Genomic DNA, 24,287 nt, shown 5'->3' with positions numbered 1-24,287 from the left:
TTTCCACCTTTAATATGGAATTAATGGCAAAAAAAAATCTCCCCTTAAAATGCTATTGGTCTCGCCTACATTAAGTTTTAGTTAAAGAAATATGACTTGGCCTGAAAAAAACTTCAGTCAGAAGAATTTTTTTCACTTTAATCCATGTGGTGTATGTACTGGTAAAGTGCTTGGCGACTGTGTAATGGATGCAATATCAACCCTGTGTAAAGCTGACAAAGATGGTTGTTTCTCAGCAGAGTTATGTACATTTGTGCCAGCTGAACACATTGGAGCAGTTTCTCGGACAGGGTTTACAGGACTAGGCCTTAATTATTTTAGGACATTTTAGTTTTTACAAACAAACCCTACAAAAAACAAGACTGGTGCGCATCTTGTGACAAAACAATGGCACTCATATATGTTGAGGTATGTCAGTACAAGGTGTTTTTAAATTATTGTAGCTCAAATATGCATTTTAGCCTGGGACCAGGATAAGCCCTGTCAGGGAAACCGCACCATTGTTTTCCCATATCAGATGTAGGTTGCTTCAGGTTGAGTTGTGATTTTAAAGTGTAGTTGTGATCAAAGACAGATGGATCCTCCCATTGTGTTTCTGCATCACAGGAACATGTTGATTGTATCATCCTCACAGTTCTCCACTGCATCACTAAACATCAATGCATCTGTGAAAACAATATAACCATAAAATGTTTTATGTTAGTATTTAAAATAAACTTGCATCATGAGAATTAATATATAAATGGCACCCATACTCAAACAGAACAGTGTGTAAGAGAGAGATGCATTAAAAAGAGACGGTAACATTATACACACAACCTCTACCTTCAGTGTTAAATAATATGTTGTTTAATAGGTCATTATCAATATCTGAATGAGGAATGAACTGACATTCTAGCATCTGAAATCTTAGTAACTTGTAGGAATCACGTGGGCTACTGTAAGAATGTAATGTACTATAATTTCTCATTGTACTATCGTAAATATAAAAATATAGGTGGACAATTAAAACGGACTTCACAAATCTAACTTTAGGAATGTAATGTACTATAATTTCTCGTTGTACTATCGTAAATATAAAAATATAGGTGGACAATTAAAACGGACTTCACAAATCTAACTTTAGGCGAACGAGCACGCGATAGCTAAGATAGCTTACCTGAAATTGGCCACCTTTTCAACACCCGGCGTGGTTTAAGTTACCGGAACATCGTAGTCGAACCATTCCTTGGGATAAGGGTGTTCCTCAGTCGGCTTCCCGTCCGTTAAAATTGGTAAGAAACAAACATAAAGGCGCTTGAGTGAGCTTTTTAAGTTTAACGCGTCGCCTTCAGCCACTGCCTCAGCTGCTCATCATCTATGCGGCCGGAAGTACGTTGACAAAATGGGCGCAATGGCGCCGCCCTTGTTGTAGTGAAAAATAAGGTGAATATATGCTGCTTTTGGTGACGTGAACTCTGGCCTACATTAAATCTGCATATAGCGCGGGAATAGAATATCCTTATGAATTGGGCAGTTTAATCAACTTTTTTCACTGTGCTCCTATATTTCTTTGTGTGCTCCTAAATTTTTTCATGTACTCCTTGGGAAAAAGGTTAGCGTAGAGCCCTGTTATTATTGCCCTTTCATCATTAAATGTTCTGCAATAATACTGTATGTGTACAGTAAGCTCAAGTTAAAAAAGTACAATTCCATAATCTACGTAAAGTGTTCTATTTTCATGTACTAATGTTGTACTTAATATAGCCTACTTTTTTTGTTCTTTAGTACATGGGTCTTCAACCGGGGGTCCGCGACGGAACTGCAGGGGGTCCGCCAAATGATGTTTGACCACAAGCTATTTTTTGCTAAAAAACGTAATATATATGTACAAAAAAAAACGTTACATGCCCCCTTTAAATTGTGCACATGCGTGGCCGCGAAGGCGCGCGGTTCAGTTTAAAAATTAAATATCTGAAGATTATACACTCTCAGAAATAAAAGTACGTAATTGTACCTTTAGGGGTACAATGGCTTGTCACTGGGGCTGTACCCTCAAGGGTACAGTTTTTGTACCCTTGACAGAGGGTACAAATTTGTACCCTTGTGATTTGTACCTTAAGAGACCAGTTTTGTACCTCCGGTGACAATTTTGTACCTTTATTTAACAGTACAAAAATGGACCCTTCAAAAAGGGTACAAAATTGGCTTTGACAGGGTCCACTCATTGTCTATGGTTTTAAAACTTATACATATATTTCAAGTACTGTAAAATTTAAATTATAAGTGCATATGACTGAATATATTTGTGTTGATTTAGCCAATTGTTTAGAGTAAAGGTACATTTTAAACATTAGTATAAAAAATTATAACAGAAAAAGATAAAATACACAGTGAGTTTATTGAACAATCATTTATTTTACAAAAGGTTTAGATATAAAACAGAAGTGTGTTGTTCAGTCCAAATTCACAACATTAAAAACTAATATTACATTTACACTTTACTTATGAAATATATCAACCATTCCTTTATGACTTTAACAGACTGTCCAAACAGGAATATTTTATAACAAAATCAGTGTGCTGTTCCTTAAACCAAACAACATTTAAACATTTTTAACAGGGCCACATCTGTCCATGCCAAGCAGTGAGAAAACACACAAATATACATTTTTTCACTGATAAAACTGTGGTGTACTCACAGCATAATGAGTAAATGAATAGGTCCATATTAGGGCTGCACGTTTTCAAGTTTTTAATTAACCGTTAACCGACACCCTTAGCGGTTATTACTCGGTTAACCATATTATGCGCAAGGCAACCCAGAGATACAGACACACGAGAAATGGGTAGGTATTAATTTTTAACACCTTTAATAACTGGTTGGACCACATTTAAAACAAAATTAATTTATAGAAATAAAACGCAGTGGTAAGGACAGAGCAGCTTAAAGGGATACTTCACCGATCCAGCACCCAGCCCTGCACCTGCAGAAACCCGGCAGCACCACTGAATGACCATGCCTCCCCCCATCACCTCCCCCCGAGAGGAGAGATATCTGCATTTTGGTTGTGCAAAAAAGTCCTCCGACGATGCAAAAATCGTCATATTACATCATCGGAGGACTTTTCTGCAGAACCAAAATGCAGACACCCCTCCTCCAAGGGGGAAACGAGGGAGGGAAACATGGCCACCCAGCAATAGGCTACTGCCGGGCCTCCACAGACACAAAGCCGAACGCCAAATCGGCGAAGCATCCCCCCAAGTATGTCACTGACTTTTGCATTCGCGGGGATGGTAGGCTGGGCGAAGGTACTCGCAGGCTCCGCGGCCGCCTCTCTATGATGCCCGGGTGTTGGCTGGGTTTGCCGCGATAGTCGGTGAAACGGTGATTGCCGGTGCTTCAGCCTCTCACCGGTTAGATCACTTGCCCACCCCGCCACCGTCTTTCACCGTCGTTTTGATATTTTCTTGTAATTAAATCATTTAGCTTCGTTAGAGAGAGCGAACACTTATAACTGAATGTGTCTGCTGCATGAATTCACAGCGGAGCTGAACGCGCGTCACGTCACAAAGCAGCAGGTGTCAGATTTCATTTATTTCTGTCAGAGTTTGCGAGGCGAGCTGAATGACCAGACGATAGCAGCCGCGTGCTTACTCGTTTTTGTTATAATGCACATATATGATGTTTAATATAAGCAAGATAGTTTTGTTGTATTTTTTATCAAGAAAAATAATAAACCCATCATTTAAGCAGCGCTTTATGGAGGAGTAGCCGGTTGCACTGCTTGGACTTAATTAAACCAGCTGTTTATTCATAAGCACGCAAATTCATACGCGATTTAATGCAGCTTACGCAAGCGCTGCATTTAAACAATTGCGTAATTCAAAAGTGAAAGTAAAATGCGCACGTCTGCATGCATTAACCGGTGGGAAAATTCTGTCACCGCAGCACCCCTAGGTTGTAGATGAAGTATATAAGCACTGCATTGCAATACTTGCATTTTGCCCTGTCATTCTCGATTTTAAAGTGCTCCCACGCTGTGCTTTTCTTTGCCCGCTTCATATTAGAAAACTGCTATTACTTGTGGACATTATAATGTCTGGGAGCGCTTTGGCAGTCTCTGGTGGTGCAAAAATGTATAACAACTAAATTCAATGCACGCCATTGATGCCATTTAACCGAGCAAAATGTTTTACTCGGTTAAACAATTTTTAACGGTTAATCGGTTAATCGGTTAACCATGGACACCCCTAGTCCATATGGAGTAATATTTCTTTAGTTTTTGTTGTGTTAATGACGGGTGGTAGATGATAGTCAGTCAGCCTCCTTAATGGTAAACATCGAAAACTGCTCTGGGCACTTTCATACTTATCTGTGAAAAAACACAAAAATATGAATAAATGTTCCACTAACAGAACTGTGGTATACTCACAACATAAATAAGAGTGGTACCTTTAAAGTTTTTGCTTGTGAATGATGGTTGGTTGAGACCAGTCAGCCAGTCTCCTGAATGGTAAAGATCAAAACTTGCGCAGGAAACGTTTGTGCTAAAATGTGAGAGAAAACACATGAATATGAATTAATTTTCCACTTACAGAACTGTGGGGTACTCAAATAACACAATAAATACATTAATAAATGTGGTTACGTTTCCTTTAAAAGGTTTCTGGGTAAATGACTGTTTGGTGGCGAGTAGTCAGTCAGTCAGGCAATTTCCCCCCTGACTGAGAGAGATTCAAACTTGCGAGGAAACGTTTGTGCTAAACTGTGAGAAGACACATAAATCTGAATTACTTTTCCACTTACAGAATTGTGGTGTACTCAAACAACATAAACAAATTTATTAATTTATTTATTACGTTACCTTTAAAAGGTTTCTGGGTAAATAACTGTTTGGTGGCGAGTAGTCAGTCAGTCAGTCAATCTACCCCCTGACAGAGAGATTCAAACTTGTGCAGGAAACGTTTGTGCTAAACTGTGAAAAAACACACATAAATATAAATTAATTTTCCACTTACAGAACTGTGGTGTACTTACACAACATAATAAATACATTAAAAAATGTGGTAACCTTAACTTTAAAAGGTTTCTGGGTAAATGACAGTTTGGTGGCGAGTAGTCAGTCAGTCAGTCAATCTCCCCCCTGACTGACTGAGAGAGATTCAAACTTGCGCTGGAAACGTTAGCGCTAAACTTTGAGAAAACACATAAATATGAATTAATTTTTCACTTACAGAGCTGTGGTGGACTCAAACAACATAATAAATACATTAATAAATGTGGTAACATTACCTTTAAAAGGTTTTATAAGTGAATAGCCATTTGGTAGAGAGTAACGTTCGTCTGTCAGTCAATCTCCCCCCTGACTGAGAGAGATTCAAACTTGCACAGGAAACATTTGCGCTAAACTGTGAGAGAACACATAAATATGAATTAATTTTTCACTTACAGAGCTGTGGTGTACTCAAACAACATAATAAATACATTAATAAATGTGGTAACGTTACCTTTAAAAGGTTTTATAAGTGAATAACCGTTTGGTAGAGAGTAACGTAGTCTGTCAGTCAATCTCCCCCATGACTGAGAGAGATTCAAACTTGCACAGGAAACATTTGCGCTAAACTGTGAGAGAAAACACATAAATATGAATTAATTTTTCACTTACAGAGCTGTGGTGTACTCAAACAACATAATAAATACATTAATAAATTTGGTAACGTTACCTTTAAAAGGTTTTATAAGTGAATAACCGTTTGGAAGAGTAATGAAAAATGCGTTATGGAAACAGTAAAATTTGATTGAATTTCATGAATATCGACTCAAAAGAAATACGTTCGATCTCATCGGATTTTATCTTGATCGATATATAGCTTATGCGATAAACGCTGATGGAAACGTTATTTGCCGAATAAATAATGATTTGCGATTAAGGTTTAGGTCCTTTTATGGTTGCAACCCACACACAAAACAAGAAGAAAAAGTTTTAGGTCATTTTCGCTCTGGTGGCACAAATGGCGTGTGTCAACAAAGTCAGATGTAAGTGGACAAACGACGAGACGAGATTCATTTTAAATTTAATTTAGCAGAGAAAATAACGGCTATAGAGCTGAAGATTTTTGCCCGAACCCGATGGGTTCGGTCGGATTCGGGCTTCATTTCTAACATTTTACACGGGCTCGTGCTCCGCCTTTGCACGGTAAATGATCGGTCAAGTTCAATGCTGCTGAATGCCCTATCAGTAAGCGCAGTACCACGCTGAAGCCATTTACAGTGGATTTAATTATTTCCTCAAAAAAAAAATGCCTAATCTTGGTGAGTAAAGGTTTTTTAATTTATAACTAAATATTACTTAGTCTTAAATACATAATTTAGACAGAGGATATAGACTAATGTTGGCATTAATGTAAAGAAAGTGCCGAAGCAAATACCACAGAACCTTTATCCTAATTTCGTTATTCCCAAATAACCATCTTATTCAGAATGTATTACCTTAATTTAATTCGTTAAGAAATAATTGTTTTTATTGGCATGTTGGCCTATAATGTATTGCATATGCCTATTTAGAACGAGATGTTACGATGTTACAGATGACTTATTTTTTTTCTTTGTTTCAACTTCCAAGTGACGTGTAGCCCAGTTAGTCATTAATAAATAATGTTAAAACCTGTGTAAATTACTCATTCTTGATAAAAGCTGTTTGCGTGCGCAAATTTAAATAATGTATGGCTGTAAACGGGTTCGGGCTTTTAAAAAGCTGTCAATCTAAATATACTTTCGGGTTCGAATACAGCTCTATTTTAGATAGCAAAAATCTAAGAAATGCCATAATTTATTTATTATTATTTATTTTTATGTCCAACAATGGTAATGACAAGACGTGGGACGTCCTCCGGAGTAAATGAGGCGCTCAAACAGCGATACGTGTTTCAAAAAAGAGAGTTATCTCGCAACGGTGCCGGAGGGAAAATAAAAGCAAATTCGACCTTGATGAGATGGATCCTCGGCCAAAGAACCCTCGTAGCTTTATTGGCTTATTAATAACTCTAAAGATATTTTTTCGTTCTCATTTACGTTAAGAATTGATCCGGCCTATCATTTCACGTTAATGCCTCCGTTGTCGTTGGGCATTTACATGCATCTGCATCATCATAGCAATTTGATGTTAACGTAATTTTCTTATTATTATAGCTTGATATGTCGCTATCAGCTCAGCTGGCACATAAGCACTTATAACTTGTGAAATGCCGCAAATTTGTCTAGCAAAACTTTGTTCGCAAATGTTTGCTTGAATATTGTGCGATTCAGTGCGAAAATGAATGGAAACACCTTCAAATGTCTCAAATCAATTCGATATACCAATTTGATCGCAAACCAGCATGTGACGTCATTACGCACAGGTTTTTATTTGCTTTAAAGCCGTTGGATGGAAACACACTTTCACCAGCTTTATTCGCATAAGTTTTTTAACCGAACTTCAGATAATTCGATTGACAAGTGGATGGAAACTTAGCTTGAGAGAGATTCAAACTTGCGCTGGAAACGTTAGCGCTAAACTGTGAGAAAACACATAAATATGAATTAATTTTTCACTTACAGAGCTGTGGTGTACTCAAACAACATAATTAATACATTAATAAATTTGGTAACGTTACCTTTAAACGGTTTTATAAGTGAATAGCCATTTGGTAGAGAGTAACGTTAGTCAGTCAATCTCCCCCCTGACTGAGAGAGATTCAAACTTGCACAGGAAACATTTGCGCTAAACTGTGAGAGAAAACACATAAATATGAATTAATTTTTCACTTACCGAGCTGTGGTGTACTCAAACAACATAATAAATACATTTATAAATGTGGTAACGTTACCTTTAAAAGGTTTTATAAGTGAATAACCGTTTGGTAGAGTAACGTTCGTCTGTCAGTCAATCTCCCCCCTGACTGAGATTCAAACTTGCGCGGGAAACATTTGCGCTGAACTGTGAGAAAACACACATAAATTAAAATTATTTTTCCACTTACAGAACTGTGCTGTACTTAATGCACATTAACCTGCTCATAAAAATGAGTCTGAGGCAATAGTGCTGTGTCAATGTCGCGTTGTATACAACTTTACACAAATTACCATAACCGAATCAGTATTAAAATCAAGATTCACGACAAGCAACATGTTTTTAAAGTTTAAAGATGCTTTAAAGACGACGAAGGAGTTTACAGTGCTTTGCTTACCTAATGCTCTTCATGTCTGTCGTGTCGTCCTCCTGTTGCGCTGCTCTGTGAAGCTCAACTCCGACCGTGAGAAGTGGGGGATGGGCGCGTGTCAAAATAAAAGCGCATTTCTTCAGGTGGATGTGTGAGGGATTCAGATTCAGTATTTATTCAGTTTAAGTTATGGTTAATCAATTGCAGTTTTTGAGTTTCTTATCAAAGTTTTTATTAAGTGAAATTAACTTTTTTTTAATTAAAATTTTAAATTAAACACACTGTCAATGAACAGAAGAAAACTAAAACTACTTCAAGACCCATGTGCCCAACTAAAGGAAACAAAAATTGACACAATGGTTACAATGGTTATTTACAGCAGTTGTCTAGAACAACAATGAAAAAAAAATGACAGAGGCTGTCTCTTAACATTGTACCTTATTCTTTAAAAGAAATGGTACATATATGTACCTTTTAATGGTTGGGAACAAATATGTACCTTTTTGACCCTCAAAAAGGTACATACATGTACCTTGAGGTTGTTGGACTTTTAGGCGTCCAAAGCATGTTCATAATTTGAGTAAGACACAAATATCTAAATTGAATATTTATTGATCAGATATGAAAAAGTTTACAGCATGCTGGGTCGTCTCACGTCCTAACAGCAGGATTCGACGGACTACCAGCTCAGGACAAAAAACATGAGTATTTATCGTCGTTCTTTCTTCACAATTCCTCCTCCCCCAATGGGCTGTTCTCATTCATCTGACTCCATCTCCACATACCTTTGTAACCTGTGGGGGGTTGCATACCACACAGACAGAAAGACATACACAGACCATTCTGTTCCCTAAGGCATTATGTCCTTATCTGGACATCTTTGTAACTTTAACACTTTTGGCAATCATCATGAAATGTAGGCAGTAAATATGTAAAACATTATTCAACAACACAACAATACTCCATTGTTCATAAATTGGTTAAATGCATTCATTAATTAAACATACTAATTTTCACGTTCTCTAAATGTAACATAGTTATAAAGCAAGCAACTTGTTTATTGAAACCATCTGTTCTGGGTGTTTTCCCTTCAGGGCTTTTTTACAGCCCCCCGGCTCCCACACACACACACACACACACACACACACACACACACACACACACACACACACACACACACACACACACACACACAGATCATTTTGTACCCTCAAGCGTTTCATCCCTATATGGCAATGTCTTATTACAGGGCAATCTTCTACATTAGTCATGGGCACAAAGGCATAATCATTTATATATTTTAACACATTAATGTTCATAGCAACATATAATTTTATAAATCCAAACACCTCTACATGTAACAATCTGGAAATGAATGATTGCCAGTGAACTAATATCAAAAGCATGCACTTCTTTGTCTGTGTGTTTTCTCCTTCAAGCTTTGCTCTTATCTCGGCCATCACCAGCTGGACATTCCTTCACTCAAGCTACCTCCCCCACATACCTCGCTCCGCATATCAAAGGGTGCTAAAAGTGGTAATCCAGGGAAAGTTGCCGCCATTAACTTAAATTAGACATTGGAGAGCTAGCCATTAAATTAACTTAGACATAGGAGAGCTAGCTAGTAACTTCAAATTATTCTTAAATTACTTCTGCCAAACGAATCAAGCTCTGAGATATAACACTTCAAAAAACATCTTTAGTTGAAAGTTACAGCAATATTTTTACGAGCTCTGGCTCTAAACATGCATCGTCTTGTAACATGACTTCACGTGCTCTCTATTGAACAAGGTAGAGCGCGACCGTAAGAGTGTGAGTGAAGATATTAACCCCTCCTACCGATAGCATGATGTCAAAATAAAAGTCACATGAAATAAAAGTATGAAACAGAATAATCATAATAAAACACTGCTAGTGGTCATTTACACTCCCACCACTCACATTATGAAAAGTGAAGACAAGGACCAACCTGGCTGAACGGCTCATACTTGAGTCCTATGTCTGTATCAGTGTTTCTAGATATGTGCAAGTAAGTATTACTTAATGACTAAAGAGAGTAAACTATGTCATAAGGGGGGTTAAAGGTGTAGACAACTAGACTGATCACTCACTCTCAAGGAGGAGGACTAGTTTCTGAATGGGCCTTTCTATAATCAAAGGTTTGGTAGGGCGATCTTGTTTTGCTGATGATCTTTCTCCTACTAACACCTTGACGCGACGCACTAGTCCATCACTCTCCTTTGTGGTTTCAACCACTCTTCCCAAACGCCACTGATTTCTAGGGGTGTCTTCCTTTATAATGACTAAGTCATCTACCTTAAGGTTGCGTCGAGTCGTATGCCACTTTTGGCGAGTGGAAATGTTCATGAGATACTCTCTCTTCCACCGGCTCCAGAACTGTTCAACGAAGTACTGGACTCTTCGCCACCTTTTAGTTGCATAGACATCCTCCTTTTCAAATTTTCCAGGTGGTGGAAGGGCAATTTTGGACTTCATTAGTAAGAGATGATTTGGAGTTAATGGCTCGAGCGAGGTAGGATCATTTACTCCATTTACAGTTAACGGACGGCTGTTCACAATGGCCATTGCCTCATAGAACAGGGTTCGAAGGGACGAGTCATCAAGTCTGCCTAAGTTTTGACAGAGTGTGGCATTTAAGACATTACGGACAGTCCGAATCTGGTGCTCCCAGACGCCGCCAGCATGACTTGCTGAGGGAGCATTGAATATAAACTCACATTGCCTTTCTGCGAGGAAGCTCTCGATCGTTCTGGTGTCACATTGCTTCAATGCTTCTTTGAACTCATTTTTAGCTCCTACAAAATTTGTTCCTTGATCGCAATGGAGTTGCCGAACGGCTCCTCTGAGACTGATGAAGCATCTTAAAGCATTGCTAAATGCATCTGTGGATAAGTCCTCAAGCATCTCAATGTGAACGGATCGAGAAGCTAGGCAAGTGAAGATTAAGCCGTAGCGCTTTTGCTCTTTACGGGTTTTCTTGGTGATGAATGGGCCGAAGCAGTCGATACCGCAGTATGTGAAGGGGGCAGAGACTTCTACACGCTCCTTAGGCAACTCTGCCATGCGTTGCTCTTCTGCAGGCCGTCTGAGTCTTCTGCACTTCACACATCTGTGTATTAGCTTAGCAACCGACTTACTTCCCCCAATGACCCAAAACCCATTGGCTCGAAGTTCTGTTAGAGTTTGATTCCGTCCTTGGTGACAGATCCTCTCGTGACAGTGGGTCAAGATCAACTTGGTAATATGTCCTCCTCTGGGTAAAATCAAAGGGTGTCTGACCTCTGGGCTTAAGGATGACTGATCCAGTCTCCCACCGACACGAAGTGCTCCTCTTTCTAAGATGGGATCCAAGCGAAACAGAGGGCTGGAGTTTTGAAGACCTTTTCCCTTTTGAAGTATCTTCATCTCTTGGGAGAATGCTTCTTCTTGTGCAAGCTTCACTATTGATTCGGCAGCTCTCTCGCGTTCTTCCACACTCACAAGTTTGCCAAGATGAGTTTGCTTTGAATTCAGCCTCTTGATTCTTGCAATGACTTTCAAGAGTTTTGACCAGGAGGAGAATCGATCTAGACGTGTAAGAAGGTCTGACTTTGAAGGTTCAAGTTTAGTTGTGAACACCTGCATTGACCTGACCTCAGGATCACCGAGGAGCAACTCAGGAGTTAGGTAAGACTCTGGATGTATTTCTTGTTCCCACAGGAACTTGGGACCTGATAGCCAGTTTGATGAGGAGATGTCTGCTGCATTTAGACCTCTCGACGCATGGTCAGCAGGGTTTTCTGTTGTGTCTATGTAGTGCCACTGGCTGGGGCTGGTGTGTTCCCTGATCATTTGCACACGATTGGCAACGAAGACATGAAACCTTCTTGCTTCATTATTGATATAAGCCAGGACAACTTGGGAGTCAGTCAAGAAAAATTCTGCTTGGATCGGCATTTCAAGCTCGTTTCTCAGCATGACACTTGATCTTGCAGCAACCACTGCTGCTGAAAGTTCCAATCTTGGAATGCTTGTGAGTTTTGTTGGCGCAACTCTATCCTTTGCCATCACAAGGCTGCAGTAAACTTCACCATCTTCATTCTTGCTTCTCAGATAGGAACACGAGCCATATCCTATATTGCTGGCATCCGAGAAGTGATGGAGTTCCCTTGTGACAATTTTACAGAAGCCTTGTGGTTGGTAACATCTCGGTATTGAGACTTCCTTCAGCAGTTGTAGGTTATTCTTCCATCTCTTCCACCGTGGACTTAAGTCTTCGGGAAGTGGGTCATCCCAGCCAATGCCTCGACGGCACAACTCCTGGAGGATGCACTTTCCAGTTAAGATAAATGGAGCCACGAATCCGACTGGATCGTACAAGGAGGCAATGATGGATAGAATGCCGCGACGTGTGGAGGGCCTGGTCTGAGGATTTACATTAAAGCTGAAGGTGTCTTGTTCAAGGGACCACTGAATACCAAGAGCACGTTCTGTTGGAGCTGCATTTAGGTCCAGATTGAGGGGTTCAGATGTGACTGCTCTCTCAGTTGGGTCCACAGAGTCCAGAACTGCTTTTTCATTTGAGTTGAACTTGTGTAGATGCAAACCTCCTCTCTTGCACAACTCTCGTGCTTCAGCAATCAACTCCTTTGCTTCTTCTACGGAGGGGACGATGATAAGCCCATCATCGACGTAGAAGTTCCTTTCAACAAAGGCTGATGCTAAAGGATACTCTTCCTTGTGTTGACGTGCCAAGTACTTCAAACCAAAGTTGGCACATCCAGGTGACGAAGTGGCGCCGAATAGGTGGACAGCCATTTGATACTCTTGAGGCTCTGCTTCGAGGTCTCCATCTTCCCACCAGAGAAACCGTAAGTAGTTTCGCAGTTCAGGAGAAACGTAAAACTGGTGGAACATTTTCTCGATGTCACATATGATGGCTACAGCCTCTTTCCTAAAACGACAAAGCACTCCAAGGAGAGAGTTGATCAGATCAGGACCTGTTAGCAACGTATCATTTAGTGAGACGCCACGTAACTTCGCTGAACAGTCAAAGACGACCCTTAGCTTCTCTGGCTTCTTGGGGTGGAACACCCCATGGTGTGGTATGTACCATGTAGTTTGCTGTCCTGTCGCAGGAGAGGCTGGCTCTGCATCACCTTTCTTTATCATATGCTTTATGAAGGACTTGTACTGTTCTTTATACCGCTCGTTATTTTTCAATCTTTTCTTCAAGTGCTGCAGTCGAATTGTTGCCAGCTTCTTGTTGTCTGGTAGAAGAGGAGGCTCTGTGCTCTTGAAGGGAAGGGGCATTTCATAGTGTCCATCTTTCCTTTGAACTATGTTGTCACCCAGAAGCTGAATGAAGCGAACGTCGTCTTGAGACACATACTTGTCTTTGTCTGCATACTTCCTTTCATTGAAGACTAATTCCAAGACCTTTAGCACGTCGTTGGTTGATGGCGCAGGTATTTCCTTCACTGTCACTCGATGGACGAATCTCTGGTTTCCCTGGCGATCCAGATGTGGATTGGATGAGCCTACTATACTCCAGCCAAGTTCCGTTCTCTGGGCGAATGGATCATTTTCGCCTCCTGTGATGACTTCCTGGGGGGCTAACACCAACGGGCAATCACTTCCAATTAACAGTCCCACCTCACAGTCCTGCAGCAGCGGAAGTTTGTTTGACTTTAAGTGAGGCCAGAGCAGCGCTGTTTTGGAAGTTGGAATGTAGGACTTGTCAACCGGGATGAAGCCACGAGTGTAGGCTTGGCGTAGCTGAATCTGTTTTTCAGACTGTAGTCCTCGTACTCGTAGACCGTAGACACTTTTGCTGGCTATGGGTGTGTCAACAGATGTCATGGTGCTTAGTTTGAGCTGTACTGGTTTAGTCTCCACGTTCAGATTTTCAAGTAAGTCTTCCAATACAAATGTCGAGTCACTCTGCGTGTCTAGAAGAGCATACGTTACAACTTCTTTCTCTGGTTCATTTGCAGATGACATGAAAACAGGGACGATGCTTGAGGTGGCGAAGACGCGCTGCGTCACTGCGTGGGACGTCACTTTGATCTCCTCCTGACTAGTGCCTTTGTCTGTGAAAGTGGACTGTCTCTCTTTTGATTCCACAGATCGGTTCTCTCTCTCTTCGTGTAGACAGGTGGGGTGACGTCTGCCGCAGGTGACACAAGTGTGTCGTGTTTTGCAATCCTTACTGTTATGTCCCTTTCTCAAACATCCGTAGCACAAATTGTTTTCCCATATGCTGGCTTTCTTGTCTTCTAGAGACTTTGCTGCAAAGGTAGGGCACTTCACGACGCCGTGCATCTCATCTTGGCAGATAGGACAAGGTGGTCTTGACTTGGTATTGAACACTTTCTCAACCCTTTCCGTGGGATTGTTTCTTTTAATGTTTGTGTGAAGTGCTCTAGCTCTTTTGGACTGCCTGTCATCTGTGTTCTTGATCAGAAGTGGAGAGGCGACAGGGTTACAGGCTATCCGAGCCTCCTTCTGGATGAACCTTGTGAAACAGGAAAAGCTTGGGTAATCCCCGGATTCGTCCAACCTTTCCGTGATGACTCTGCTCCATCTGCGTGTGATCCAGTCAGGTAATTTCTTCAGCAACTTGTGGTTCTCTTCACAGTCGTCTAAGATGGCCAATCCCTTCACATGAGGCATCGCTTCAACGCATCCTTGCAGGAAGTCAGCAAACTCTCGAAGTGCAGCGGGATCACTGGTACCAATCTTGGGCCATTTCATGAGCTTGTCTCTAAAAGCCCTTTGCACAATGAAGTGGTTTCCGTACCTTTCTTCTAGGACCTTTAAGGCTCCCTGATATGCTTCTTCAGTGTTTCTATAGAAGAATCCCTCTACAGCTTTACGTGCTTCTCCGCTCAGATAGGTTTTTAAGTAGAACATTTTTTCATGAGCTGGGAGAGGCTGGTGGTCTATGAGGGCCATGAAGGACATCTTCCAGTCTACATACTTTAGGGCTTCGCCAGAAAACTTTGGTGGCTCAGGAGCAGGCAGGCGATTAATACTGAGTGAGTTAATGAGAGCTTGGGTAAGGCTGTCTTTCTCAGGAGATGCTAGCGCATTGGCGCATGCTTGTGGAGGCTGGTATGCGTTGGCCCTTGGATTGAGTTGGAGTCATGTTCAAGGCTCTCGTATGCGTTTACTCTCGCCTCCGCTATTCTTACTTCTGACTCTGCTTGAATTTGCTGTAGTCTTTTCTTTTCCTGACGCATATTTGCCTCTATCCTTTTAAGAGCTACTTGCCTTTCTTCTTCTAACCTTTTAAGAACTAGCTGCTTCTCTTCTTCTAACTTGCTAAGAACAACTTCTTGAGCTTGTATTTGATATACTGCTTTAATCCTTTCTTGTTGAGCTGCGAGTTCTGCTCCTGTATCTACATGTTTGCTTGAGCCCTGTGAGTGGAGGGAATTTTCTGATAGAGAAAGTACAGTATCTGTCTTTGTGTGTCCGAAGATAGATCCATACTCATCCTTCTTAAGTGCCATCCTCACTCGTAGTTTCTCAAGTTCAGGATTGAAAGCCTCATCTACAGTTTCTAGCCGTTGCCTTATTATTTCGCTGATCTCTGCAGTGAATGCTATACAAGCATCCTTTTTTGGGACAATGTCTGGGGTAGCATTGTGGTTGCGTTGAATAGGCTCATAACATTCACTTACTGCACTGTGTCGACTTTGGATTTCTTCTCTGAATTTATTTAGATCATCTTGAGAACAGAATGATTTTAGTGCGGTCCTAACCTTTCCTGCCACCTCTTTCCAGTAGCCATAAGCTCTCATGAATTCTTTCTTGTGTTTAATTGCTTCCTGTTTGTGCATCTCGTATCCCTTTTCTGTAAATGTTCTTTCACGGGAACTAGACCTGACTGGCTGTGGGTTATCTGTTTTTGTGAGTGGGTTATGTGTGCCAGCTACTTCTTCTCCATTAAGTGACATTTTGAAGTTGTGTTGCTGTTTGGTTATATTGAACTACTAAACTATAGTTTAATTACTGAAATATAGTTAATAACTCAATTATTGTCAATAAAATGTAGGCTAACACACAAACAGCTTAGCAATGAATGCTATAATACAGATTTACCCGTGAATGAATTTACATTAACAGGTTCAATTTGTTCAATATTTATATATTTTTTATCACCCTTCTGTATCTTTAAATTCACCTTTCAGATGTATGATTAATTTAGAGCATCAAACATGTACAGTATATTGTTTATAAAGGTGACTTAAGTTCAGTGTTTGCAATCAAAGAGTCCCGTGACTTTATGCAACAATCAGCATAACCGCAATAGACCGATCTTGCCTGAGTTGAAATGAGGGTGTTTGAACAGCAGGTGGCAGTCTTGTACAATTCAATTCAATTCAATTCAATTTTATTTATATAGCGCTTTTCACAATACTCAATTGTTTCAAAGCAGCTTTACATTAATAGAAGCAGTAAAAGCACAGAAAAACGACAGATAGCATAACATAATACACAATAGCATAAGCAGTCAAATTTGCTGCGGCTATGACGCGACATTATGAGCGAGCATATTACTAATGTAACGTCGAGAAGAAGAAGCTAAGTTAAGCCCAAGCAGGCTACCTCCCCGGGGTAAAAAACCCCCTAGGAGAAAAAAAACAAAACTCCGGGTTGTTTAGCCGAGGAAAATAAAAATAAAAGTCCTAGGAGGGAAAAACCCTTGGGAGATATACATGTATATACACACATATTAACGGATAAGGAGTTAAAGCGGAGATTAAGCGGAGATTAAGCAGAGATTAAGCGGATATTAAGCGGATATTAAGCGGGTCCTGCCGGTGGTCGTTGGTCAGGCATCAGCTGGGCATCACATTGAAGGATGACCAGTAGATCAGAGGTGTGCCGACTTCCACATCCACCGGAACTGGGTCTGTTTGTCCCATTGTCCTCAGGGTCAATGGGACCCAGGGACGAGACAGGGAGAGAAAAACAAAATCATATTAGCGTAGGGGCCGTTCACATGTGTCACACAGTGATGTGGTTGAATCAGCTTAGTTTCAGACAGACTAACTATTGCGGCATAATTATATTATCCACAGTTGAGGATTTTGCAAATTGGGGGCCCACTGCGACAGTATATATGGTAACTAGGGTCACCTTCCGATTTTTAAGAGAAAATGAAACCTGTCGACCCGTTTGACTAAGGCCTGTAACCCCACTGTCGTCGTTAATGCAGGTTCAGTGGCAAACGGGTCTATATTGCATACTATTTACAAGATCACGAAAAAACGCCAACATCGCAACCTGACCATACGTGTCAACCCGTTTGACTAAGGCTGGAGGCCCCACTGTCGTCGTTAATGCAGGTTCAGTGGCAAACGGGTCTGTATGGCATACTATTCACAAGACACAAGAAAGCGCCAAAATCGCAACCCGACCATACGTGCCAACCCGTTTGACTAAGGCCGGAAGCCCCATTGTCGTCGTTAATGCAGGTTCAGTGGCAAACAGGTCTGTATGGCATACTATTCGCAAGACAAAGAAAGCGCCAAAATCACAACCCAACCATACGTGCCAACCCGTTTGACTAAGGCCAAAAGCCCCACTGTCGTCGTTAATGCAGGTTCAGTGGCAAACGGGTCTGTATGGCATACTATTTGCAATACAAAGAAAGCGCCAAAATCACAACCCAACCATACGTGCCAACCCGTTTGACTAAGGCTGGAGGCCCCACTGTCGTCGTTAATGCAGGTTCAGTGGCAAACGGGTTTGTATGGCATACTATTCACAAGAACACGAAAGTTCCAAAATCGCAATCCGACTATAGGTTAAGATAAGATTTTTATTTATTTATTTGGTTGATCTGTGTTATGACCGCGAGTGCTTTGTTCCGTACAGATAACTATTTCGAGTTAAGTACTTTTACTAGACAAATTATGCGAATGCTTTGTTGAAGAGAAAAGTTTTAAGTCTAGATTTAAAATTATCGACTGTGTCTTATTCTCGGACATCGGTTGGTAAATCATTCCAGAGCTTAGGGGCTAAGTAGGAAAATGACCTTCCACTTTTAGACACTTTTGATAGTCTGGGGATAATCAAGAGACCAGAATTTTGCGACCGTAGTGTGCGTGATGGATTGTATTCTGATAGTAATTCTCTAAGATATGATGGTGCTAGGCCATTTAAAGCTTTATAGGTGATTAGTAGGGCTGTCAAAATAAACGCGTTAATAACGCGTTAACGCAAATTCATTTTAACGGCACTAATTTTATTAACGCGCGATTAAGGCAACACGTAATTTCTGTTTGACCCACAGCTGGATGAATTGAGACGCAGCAAGTGACTGGCGCTGTCTAGATGAGTCGGAGCTTTTCATAAAAATAAGAACATTAAGCTCTCGTCTAGCGAATCCAATGCTCTAAATGGTAATTAAACATCTAAAATGCACGTTTTCTGCACGTGCAGTTTTCTTTATCTGCACGTTTTCTGTGAGGTGTACCGTCCCAAATCCATATTAACAAAGATGCGTCTTCTTTCACTTTTTAGTTTCGTTTTAAAAAGCATTAAGAAATTATAGAAAATAGACCGCAGGACTTTCTTGATGTTAAAATAATTATTAAGAGAGATAAAGTTCGGGATCTGATTGATGTTAAAAGAGTTATTAAGAGTGACAAGGCTCAAAAGCGATGTCAGACGCAGACGTCTGAAGCGCATGCACACAAACGCGTGAGTGCGTGACACTTCGTGCTATTTATACGCATCTTCAGGAGACTGGGCTCGATATATATAGACATCTAACACAAAATTACAGGTTTAAAAATATCTGTTTTGACAAGAATTCACGCAGGTATGACCTATAATCTGTTATATCTGAAGTGAATGTTTGGTTAACTGTTAAGGAAAAGTATCTGTTGTGTCATCATTATATTAAACCCTTGCATTATCCTACAGTCTTAAAGTGGTCTGTCTCAATGTCAAAATTAAACAAGAAAAGAAAAACATATATGTATATTGATATTGTTTTTGCTCTGCATTAACAGGTACTGTATAGTTCTGTCATGCTTTGTCAGATTCCAACAATTGGTCCAATTGTTTTGAAGTTTTTTAATAGAGAATGTTAAAATATAAATGACACATTTTAGAAAATTTGCTCATCCCAACTCAATTTGCCAGCACAGGTCACAAATGATGCAGCAGCAAACAGAAATGGAGAAAGAACAAGGTCTTCTAAAGGCAAAAACATTTATAAAACTATGGCTGATGGTTCTGTTGAAAATGTAAACAGGCTGTTGTAGACATACATTTGCATATAGCATATATATTATCCAAATTCATGCTGATTAGAACATTAAAATCTTAAAAAGTGTTACATTTAGGTACATTTAGAATAGATAAAAATGTGCGATTAATTTGCGATTAATCGCGAGTTAACTCATGAAATCATGCGATTAACTGCGATTAAATATTTTAATCTATTGACAGCCCTAGTGATTAGTGATATTTTAAATTGTATGCGATATTTAACTGGTAGCCAGTGTAAAGATGCCAGAATTGGGCTTATGTGGTCATACTTTTTAGATCGAGTAAGTACCCTTGCGGAAGCGTTTTGAACTAGCTGAAGCTTGTTTACTTGATTTGCATGGCATCCCCCGAGTAGCGAGTTACAATAGTCTATTCTAGAGGTCATAAAAGCATGGATAAGCTTCTCTGCGTCAGATGTAGACAGTATATGGCGTATTTTCGAGATATTTCTAAGATGGAAGAATGCTGTGCGGCAGACGTTGGCGATATGACTATCGAAGGATAAGTTGCTGTCGAACATCACACCTAAGTTCCTAACCGTGGAAGATGGCACCACAGTGCAGCCATCTATGTGCAACTTGTAATCTGACATATTATGTTTGTAGCGATTCGGTTCAATAATAAGTATCTCTGTCTTATTGGAGTTCAGCTTAAGAACGTTATGTGCCATCCAGTCACTAACATCGCTAAGGCAGTCTGTTAGCTTAGAAAACGTGTGTGTTTCGCTGGGATGTGAGGAGATGTAAAGCTGGGTATCATCCGCATAGCAGTGAAAACTTATGTTATGTTTCCTGATAATGTCTCCTAGAGGTAACATGTATAACGAGAACAGGATAGGACCTAAAACCGATCCCTGCGGTACACCGTATTTAACCAGGGAGTGATATGACTCTTCCTCGTTTACATAAACAAAGTGATAGCGATTGGTTAGATACGACCTAAACCAGGCTAGCGCCTGACCACTGATACCAACATAGTTTTCTAGTCTATTGAGTAAGATTGTATGATCTATTGTGTCAAAGGCTGCACTAAGGTCTAATAATATAAGAATTGAGATTTCACCACGATCGGATGTTAATAGGAGGTCATTTGTAACTCTAAGCAACGCTGTCTCTGTGCTATGGTGGGGCCTGAATCCTGATTGGAACTTTTCATATGTACTATTATTTGTCAAGAATGTGCGTAACTGGCTTGCCACTACCTTTTCTAATATTTTCGAAAGAAAAGGGAGATTTGAGATTGGTCTAAAGTTATTAACTCATTCACCGCCAGCCTTTTTGAGAAAAGTTGCCCACCTGCATTTTTGTGATTTTAACAAAATTTTCACAAAATTCCTTGCAGGAAAAATTATTTTCTATAAATATATAAACATACAAATTATATCAAATTAAAGAACACACCCTCTGCTTTCAAACAAGCAATAAACAAACAAACACACAACCAAAATGGGGAAAAAACGTTTCATTATATATTTACTTTTTCTACTTAATTTAACCACTGAAATATGGATATTTCTCTTCAAAAATACAACATTTTGAGCAAAAAGCTTAAAAAAATTGCGTTTTTGTAAAGAAATTTATGTTAGAGATCAGACTCAGAATGACTATCAAACATAAAGAGCGTTAAAATAAAACGTTATATTTTTTAACTTCCGTTTTTGATAAATTCGTTTTGGTGCCATCTGGTGGATAAAAGCGGTATTACACTTTCACTTTGAAATTCGTCCAGAAAGGCATACTTATTAGTTAAATATGAACTCATAAATGACGAGATAACTCGTCAATGGCGGTGAATGAGTTAAGCTCTCCCTGATCAAGCTGCGGTTTTTTAATCAGCGGTTTAATAACTGCTAGTTTGAAAGCTGTTGGAACGTATCCTATTTCTAGCGATGAGTTAAAGATATTTAGAACCGGGGTTGACACTACAGGGAATACCTCTTTAAGCAGTTTTGTGGGAACGGGGTCTAATATACAGGATGATGATTTGGATGATGTAACTAGTCTAGAGAGCTCATCTATTGTAGTAGGTTTAAATGAATCAAGATGTTCGTATGGTAGTCTAGTGTTAAGTGAACTAACGGGTTGAGTGGTGGCTGCCTGGGTAGCTACGATGTTTTCCCTTATAGCCGTAATTTTGTTAGAAAAGAAGTTCATGAAGTCGTTACTATTGTGTTGAAGTTTACTATTGGTTTCTGTTTGTTCTTTATTTCTAGTCAGTTTTGCAACCGTGCTGAAGAGGAAACGAGGGTTATTATGATTCTCATTTATAAGCTTGCTAAGATAGGTAGATCTGGCGGTTTTAATAGCCTGTCTGTATTGTTTAACACTCTCTTTCCATGCTGCACGCCATACCTCTAACTTTGTGCTTCTATAATTTCTTTCCATTTTCCTAGTTGCCTTTTTGAGTGCTGCGGTGTGATGATCATACCATGGAGCTGGCGGTTTTTCTATGATTCTCTTTTTTCGAATGGGAGCAACGGCATCCAGTGTGTTAGAACAGACATTGTTTAGGTTTTCTATTACAATATCTAGATCGTCACAGTTATCTGCTACATGTTTAATTTGGGACAGGTCTGGAAGAGTGCTAATAAATCTATCTTTAGTGGTGGAAATTATTGTTCTGGCTAATCTGTAGCATGTTGTGGATTGAGTGATCCTATCTAGAAGTACAGTGTATGACACAAGGTAATGGTCAGAAACTGCATCACTCTGAGGTGATATTTTGATGTCATTAATATTGAGCCCGAGTGACAGAATTAAGTCTAATGTGTGCTTACGAGTATGCGTTGGCCCTGTCACGTTTTGTCTAATATTGAGAGAATTTAGAACATCCATAAATGCACGTCCTAGTGCATCTTTTGGGTTATCCACATGAATATTAAAATCACCAACGATAAGAGCTTTATCTACAGTGACTACAAGCTCAGACAGGAAATCGGCTATTTCTTTAAGGAAATCTGCATGGTGGCCCGGAGGTCTATAGATTGTAGCTAAGGCAAAAGAGAGCTGTTTGTGGTTACGATCGGTTATTTCCATATTTAACAACATTAGTTCGAATGATTTAAATTTTACTTCAGATTTTTGGTTTACTTTAAAAATTTTGTTGTATATTGTAGCTACACCACCCCCTCTCCCCTTTAATCGAGGTTCGTGTTTATAATAATAGTCTTGTGGGGTGGATTCGTTTAAACTAATGTAGTCGTCTGCTTTAAGCCAGGTTTCTGTTAAACAGAGTGCATCTAAGTTTTGGTCTGTAACTATTTCATTGACAATAGGTTCTTTATTGGTAAGCGATCTAATGTTAAGAAGGCCGAATTTTAACATTCGAGGTTCATCTGTTAAAGTATTGTTGTCTAATTTTAATTAATCAGATTTGTACCAGATGTGGCAAGCGGTGCTCTGTATTTATTTGTTCGGGGAACAGATACAGTTGAAATGTGTTGATATTCTGGTAAGATTGACTCGAAGTGCTGGGATATAAGTGATCTTGACATATCACGGCAGCTAACAGATGGACGGTTAAGCCGATCCGTCTGTTGTCTGACTTGTACCCTGGATAGTCAGACTGTATTCGAAGTAAGACTATTGGTCAGATTTATAGAGAGAATCGCCCTTCCTTCCTGAGATGGATGGAGGCCATCTCTCTTTAGCAGGTCAGGTCTCCCCCGAAAATGCTTCCAATTGTCTATAAACCCTACGTTATGCTGAGGGCACCATTTTGACATCCAGTCGTGAAGAGACAATAATCTACTGTAAATTTCATCCCCCCGGTAGGCGTGGAGGGGACCAGAGCATATTACATTGTCTGACATTGTTTTAGCAATTTCACATATCTCTTTAATATTATTTTTGGTGATCTCCGACTGGCGGAGTCTGGTGTCATTCGTGCCGGCGTGAATAACAATTTTAGAAAACTTACGCTTAGCATTAGCCAGCACTTTAAGTTTTGATCTAATGTCTGAAGACCTGGCTCCCGGTATACAATCGACTATGGTGGCTGGTGCCTCAATGTTTGAGTTCCTAAGTATCGAATCTCCAATGACCAAGGCACTTTTAACAGACGTCTCAGTCGGTGTGTTGTTTAGAATTTCGAACCTGTTTGAAATTACCAGGGGGGTCTTGGGTGGGCACCGGAAACGACTTTGCCGCCTGACAGTCACCCAGTTAGTCGGCCCCCTTGACTCAGATGATGGAACCGAGCTATGTGTGTTACATTTAACACTAGGCGCACCCGAAACAGTGTTTGTAGCATTAGCGGTATTAGCATTTGTAGCATTAGCGGTATTAGCGTTTGTAGCATTAACGGTATTAGCGTTTGTAGCATTAACGGTATTAGCGTTTGTAGCATTAGCGGTATTGCTGTCATCAACTAGCGTTTGGATGCGCGCTTCTAGTTCTGCAATCTTCTCCGTCAGCCTTACTACTTCAATACACTTAGCACAAGTAAACCCCTCTGTGCTGATGGAAGAAGCTAAACTGTACATGTGGCAAGTAATGCAAGTTACAATAACAAGCGGAGTCTTACCGCTTTCATATTGGGTGATGGCGTCTTCGGTCACCTGGACGCGGTCCGTGAAGCTACATCGCGAGGGAAGCTCACTCGCAGCACGCCCCGATCGCCTGCGGACGTCTGTAGCCAGTGTGATGTGAGGCAAGCTGAATCTGCGACGGCCGGGCAGCGGCTCCACCACGGCTTCCCGATCGCTTTCATTCTGGGCGATGGCGTCTCCATTCCCTCGAGTGCGGTCCGTGAAGCTGCACCGTGTAGGGTGTTCGCTTTTTGCACGCCTCGGTCGCTTGTGGACGTCTGGA

At 40.4% G+C, this 24,287-nt stretch overlaps 1 protein-coding gene across 12 annotated transcripts; it reads right to left on the bottom strand.

The window, feature by feature from the left end:
* Positions 1-3,058: 3,058 nt before the first annotated feature.
* On the bottom strand, positions 3,059-18,347 carry LOC129453324 (uncharacterized). Of its 12 annotated transcripts, XM_073861489.1 has the most exons (9): positions 8,209-18,347; positions 7,849-7,958; positions 7,636-7,747; positions 5,707-7,536; positions 5,491-5,605; positions 5,276-5,391; positions 5,055-5,176; positions 4,848-4,953; positions 4,545-4,748 (listed from the first exon to the last, which is right to left on the bottom strand). In XM_073861489.1, the coding sequence occupies exon 1, from the start codon at positions 15,145-15,147 to the stop codon at positions 10,285-10,287; it is 4,863 nt and encodes a 1,620-aa protein (XP_073717590.1). In that variant the 5' UTR covers positions 15,148-18,347; the 3' UTR covers positions 4,545-4,748; positions 4,848-4,953; positions 5,055-5,176; positions 5,276-5,391; positions 5,491-5,605; positions 5,707-7,536; positions 7,636-7,747; positions 7,849-7,958; positions 8,209-10,284. The 12 variants fall into 12 exon arrangements, with proteins under 12 accessions (XP_073717591.1, XP_073717590.1, XP_073717589.1 ...); XM_073861490.1 differs by lacking the exons at positions 4,545-4,748; positions 4,848-4,953 and adding exons at positions 3,059-4,355; positions 4,436-4,530 and having other exon boundaries at positions 7,849-18,347; XM_073861488.1 differs by having other exon boundaries at positions 7,849-18,347.
* Between the last annotated feature and the right edge of the window lie 5,940 nt (positions 18,348-24,287).

The sequence above is a fragment of the Misgurnus anguillicaudatus genome, chromosome 23 (assembly GCF_027580225.2).
Source record: "Misgurnus anguillicaudatus chromosome 23, ASM2758022v2, whole genome shotgun sequence".
NCBI classification, from domain to species: domain Eukaryota; kingdom Metazoa; phylum Chordata; class Actinopteri; order Cypriniformes; family Cobitidae; genus Misgurnus; species Misgurnus anguillicaudatus.
The sequence above is the reverse complement of the archived record's forward strand: the minus strand, read 5'-3'. Positions and strand labels throughout refer to the sequence as shown.

Excerpts from the sequence above, each read along its gene's own strand:
- LOC129453324 (XM_073861490.1), bottom strand. The coding sequence starts at position 15,147 with ATGTCCTTCATGGCCCTCATAGACCACCAGCCTCTCCCAGCTCATGAA.